The sequence below is a fragment of the Cricetulus griseus genome, chromosome 4 (genome assembly GCF_003668045.3).
Source record: "Cricetulus griseus strain 17A/GY chromosome 4, alternate assembly CriGri-PICRH-1.0, whole genome shotgun sequence".
NCBI lineage: Eukaryota > Metazoa > Chordata > Mammalia > Rodentia > Cricetidae > Cricetulus > Cricetulus griseus.
Genome location: NC_048597.1, coordinates 150,743,603 through 150,748,835, shown reverse-complemented (window position 1 = coordinate 150,748,835; position 5,233 = coordinate 150,743,603). Strand labels below are relative to the sequence as shown.

Below are 5,233 nucleotides of genomic sequence, written 5' to 3'. Positions count from 1 at the left end.
TCTCCAAAACACCAAATAATCAAATTAAAAAGTGGGGTACAGAACTAAATAAATAAGTCTCAATAGAGGAATCTAAAATGGATGAAAGACATTTAAGAAAGTGTTTAACATCCTTAGCCATAAGTGAAATGTAAATCAAAACAACTCTGAGATAACATCTTACGCCTGTCAGAATGGCTAAAATCAAAAACACCAATGACAGCTTATGCTGGAAAGGATGTGGAGAAAGGGGAGCACACCACCACTGCGGGTGAGAGTGCCAACTTGTACAGCCGCTTTGGAAATCGGTATGGCGATTCCTCAGGAAAATGGGAATCAGTCTACCACAAGATCCAACAATTCCACTCTTAGGCATATATCCAAAAGAAGCACATTTCTACAACAAGGATATCTGTTCAATGATGTTCATCGCAGCATTATTTGTAATAGCCAGAGCATGGAAGCAACCTAGATGCCCCCCAACAGAAGAACAGATAGAGAAAATGTGGTACATTTACACAGTGGAGTACGACTCAGCAGAAAAAAATTAAAAACAATGGAATCTTGAAATTTGCAGGCGAATGGATGGAACTAGAAGAAACCATTCTCAGCGAGTTAACCCAGTCACAAAAAGACAAACATGGTATGTGCTCACTCATATATGGATTTTAGACATAGAGTAAAGGATTACCAGCCTACAATCCACACTTCCAGAGAAGCTAGTAAACAAGGAGGACCCTAAGAGAGACATACATGGTCCCCTGGAGAAGGGCAAAGGGACAAGATCTACTGAGCAAATTGGGAGCATGGCAGGGGGAGAGCGAACCAGAGAGAGAGAAGGGGAGAGAATGATAAGGGGAGAAGAGGAGGGGTGAGGAAGACATGATGGGACAGGGAGGTTGAGTTGGGAGAAGAACAGAAGAGAGCAAGGTAAGAGTTTCTATAATAGAGGGATACATTAAAGGTTTAGAGAAATCAGGCACTAGGAAAATGTCTGGAGAGATACAAGATGACACCAACTAACAATCTAAGCAACAGAGGAGAGGCTACATTAAATGTCCTCCCCTGATAATGAGACTGATCACTAATTCCATCCAGCAGCTGGTCGAAGTAGAAGCAGACACCCACAGCTAAACCGTGAACTGAACTGAAATCCAGTTGCAGAGAAGGAGGAGTGATGAGCAAAAGGGTTAAGACCAGGCTGGTGAAACCCACAGAAACAGCTGACCTGAGCAAGGGGAGCTCTTGGTCCCCAGAATGATAGCTGGGAAACCTGCATGGGACTGATCCAGTGCCCCTGAATGTGGCTGGCAGAAATCTATGGAGCACCTTTTAGTGGATCAGTCCTTGTCCCTAACATAGAAATGGACTTTAGGAACCCATCCCACATGGAGGGATACTCCCTGAGCCCAGACACAAGGGCGTTGTCCTAGGCCCTATCCCAAAGGATATGACAGATTTTAAAACCCCCTATGGAATGCCTCACCCTCCCTGGGGAGTAGAAAGTGTATGGGATAGGTAGGGTGTTAGTTTGGAGTGGGCAGGGGAGGAGGGGAGGGAATTCAAATGTAAAATAATCTGCTTTCTAATAAAGATTTTTAAAAATTCAAAATAATAAAGATTGCCATCTGCAGAATTTTGCACCAACTTCAGGAATATAATATACTTACAAAATACTTGTCAACATGTACTTGTAATGAATCTTTACATTATTAAAAACAAAAACAGTCAAATAGATTTTCACCACACACACACACACACACACACACACACACACACACACACACACACACACACAAACGTTTATTTGAGTGGCCTTGTGAGAAAAACTTTTTTAATGAGGAGGAAGAAACAAGGTCTTATGCACCCAAAAAATCATTACCTTTTAGCTGGGGCTGCAACATGCAGGTTTTCCCAAAGTCTCAATATCAGATACCCTGAGTTTTTGAAGATTTTCCTTCAACAACATATTTAGAGATTGGTCATCCTACCATTATTCTTTTCCTTACCTCATTCTCTCATTTTGTGTAGCTTGTTGAGGTTGTTGTTAAGATAGAATTTTGCTTGCAACCCAAGGACTAAGGACTCAGTTTTAAAAGTTTCTTAACTGAGGCTTGAAGGGCTTGGATCACACATAGGCCTGACTGATTTTGCTATTTTTGCTAATTTCCCTTACTGAAAATATATTTTTTCACATATAGTATATCCTGATAGTTCTTCCCTTCACTCTCCTTTTAACAATTCTCTGCCACCTCCCCTCCAATCTGAATTCACCCCTTTTCTGTCTCTCATTAGGAAACAGGATTCTAAAGGATAATAATAATAATAGAAAATAAGATTGAAAATGTTAAAAAGACAAAGAAACAAAAGGAAAAGAGACCAAGAAAAGGAATACGATACAGTAGGTACAGAGTCTTACTCATTTGCATACACAGGAATCCTTAAAAACACAAAACTGGAAGCACTAATATATAATGTCTATGATCTGTATACCTATATGCTATAAACTAAATCCTAAATTTTAAAAAGCCCTTTCATAACATTACTAGACAAGAAATGCCCAAGATGCAGTTGAGTTCATGTTCTGTTGGCCATTTCCTGTTGAGAAAAGGCCTATCTTTAAGAGTAGTTTGTTTTCCCTGTAATACTCCTTTGCTGAAACCAAATTTCCATTTGCAAGTGGATATCATTTCCACTTCTCCTTTCAACTCCAGGTAACCATCTATTGCAGACACCTGCCGGCCCTGTGTATACTGACTCATTCTGTACAAGTTCATATATGAGCCAATCCTGTTGATTGAGAAGATCTCCTTATCTAAGAGTCCTCTGTCCCCTCTGGCTCCCCTACTCTTTTTGCTCCTCTTCCACATCAAGGATACTTTACTAATATGATGTTTAATTTAGTGTTAAGAGACATTTTACAGACATAGTTCTTTTCTTACTTTCCTTGGAGAAATCTTCAGTGTTAAGTATCTTTGTATTAATAAGATACTTAATTTAATTAATATCTTTGATTAAATTTGACCACACTATAGATATACTTTTTTACTTAAAAAAAATTAGATGAGGTTGGAAACCTACCGCATACATAACTCAATATAAATATGGAGACTGAAAATCAGCGCATGGCAGATAATCTGCAGAAAATAATTCCAGTCTTTCTCCATCTAAAAAGCTGTAGTAGTAGGGTATGTGGTCATTTTGAGGACACCAAGGCCTTTCCTGTCATTTCCCATTTCTATGCCATCATCTTGTATATTCAATGATAGTTCTTACTTTACTTCAACAGTTTTAGTCTACACACAGCTCATAGTATGATACGCAACATGAGGAAAATCACCCTCCACATAAGGAAGTAATGACACAAATGACAAATCTTTGCCTTGATTTTGGTATTGATTTTTTTTTCACAGTGGTTGTACTTATTTCCTTAAATACAATGGCTTAAATTTATAGGAACTGATAAGCTACAATTCTAGTGACGTGTTTAAAATTAATTTGAACTGGCTCAAACTGATGCTTTCACTGCACCTCACCCCCCTCAGAATTCCAAGAGAAGAGATATACAAATAGTTCTGAGTATCTTGCAGCTGCCGGAATGTCTATCCGTGTGCCTGCATCACGTCAGTTTCTACCTTGTGGCCATAAAGAGACAAGTATGTGTAAGAGTAAGTTTATGTGCCCAACAGTCAGGAAACATTTCTTCAAACATAGCAATGCTATCTTTAGTGTCCAGCTAGTGACAGCAATATTTTTATTATCAGCATATTTCAATCTGTTTAAACCCATTCTCTTCCATCAATTTCTATACCTTTTACTTGTTTATAAAAATTACACTATCCATCAGTAAATTATATTACTTGATAATGCACAAAAATGCCCCAGACATTCTCACACACACACACACACACACAACAAACACACACATACACACACACACCACACATTCTTCAAATAATGATGACCAATTTCTCTGGAGGAAAAAAAATTGCAAAGATGAGAACTTCTCATGTTTTATTTTTTTCTTTCTCTCAATTTTAGGATGACTGCCTGAACCCAACTAGCTTTTTCAATGCATTCTTTACATCCTTGTTCCTTAGGCTGTATATTAGGGGATTCAGCATTGGGATCACTGTGGTATAGAACACAGAGGACACTTTGTCCTCTTCCATGTTGTTGCTGGAAGGTGGCTTGAAATACATGAATGTTATAGACCCAAAGAAGATTCCCACAGCCAGAATATGGGAGCTACAAGTGCCGAAGGCTTTGGAACGTCCTTCAGTGGAGCGGATGCGAAGAATACTAGTTAAGATGAAAGCATATAAGATGATGACAGCCAGTGTAGGTGCTAGGGTATTGATCCCACCGATAATAAATAACAGTATCTCATTGATATGGGTGCTGGAGCAAGACAGAGTCAACAAGGGCAGAATGTCACAGAAATAGTGGCTGACAGTATGGGATCCACAGAGGGACAACATTGCCATGCGGGTGGTATGGACAGTAGCCCCAAAGAAACCCAGTGAATATACCACAGCCATCATTATGGAACAGACCCTTTGAGACATGACAATGTTGTAAAGCAGTGGGCTACAGATGGCAAACTTAGCGGTCATAGGCCATGGCTGTCAGGAGGTAGCCTTCAGCAATGACAAAAACAAGGAAGAAATAGAGTTGTGTCGTGCACTCCAAAAAGGAGATGATGTTCTTCTCAGATACAAAGTTCACTAACATCTTAGGTGTGATGACAGAGGAGTAGCAGAGGTCAATGAAGGATAAATGGCTGAGAAAATAATACATTGGGGAATGAAGTTGAGAACTGATGGTGATCAGAAGTATCATGCCAAAGTTCCCCACCACCGTGATCATGTATATTACAGGAAACAAGAGGAAGAGTGGCAACTGAAGCTCTGGGTGTTTTGTTAGCCCTTCAAGGATGAAGTCAGTCACTGCAGAATGGTTCATAGTAGCCAGTACTCATAAAATAGTATCTATGAAGAGAAGGGAGAGAAAAGGTTGACGCTCACTCATAATTTCTACTTGTCTTTGATAGATTTCATTTCTTCTTTTTTATATTATTTATTTATTTATTAACATTTTTAAGATTTAAATTAGAAACAAGCTTGTTTTACATGTCAATCCCAGTTCCCTCTCCCTCCCCTCCTCCCCTGCCCCACACTAACCCTCTACCCCATACCTTTTCTGCTCTCCAGGGAGGGTGAGACCTTCCATGGGAGATCTGTCATATCCTTTG

The 5,233-nt window shown here is 39.4% G+C and overlaps 1 protein-coding gene across 1 annotated transcript; it reads right to left on the bottom strand.

Annotated features, from left to right (window-relative positions):
- Positions 1-4,016: 4,016 nt before the first annotated feature.
- Positions 4,017-4,950, bottom strand: LOC100754624 (olfactory receptor 8D2-like). Its single transcript, XM_027412263.1, is given in 2 exon segments — positions 4,017-4,580; positions 4,582-4,950. Coding segments are annotated over 2 exon segments (927 nt in total). The 5' UTR covers positions 4,945-4,950.
- Between the last annotated feature and the right edge of the window lie 283 nt (positions 4,951-5,233).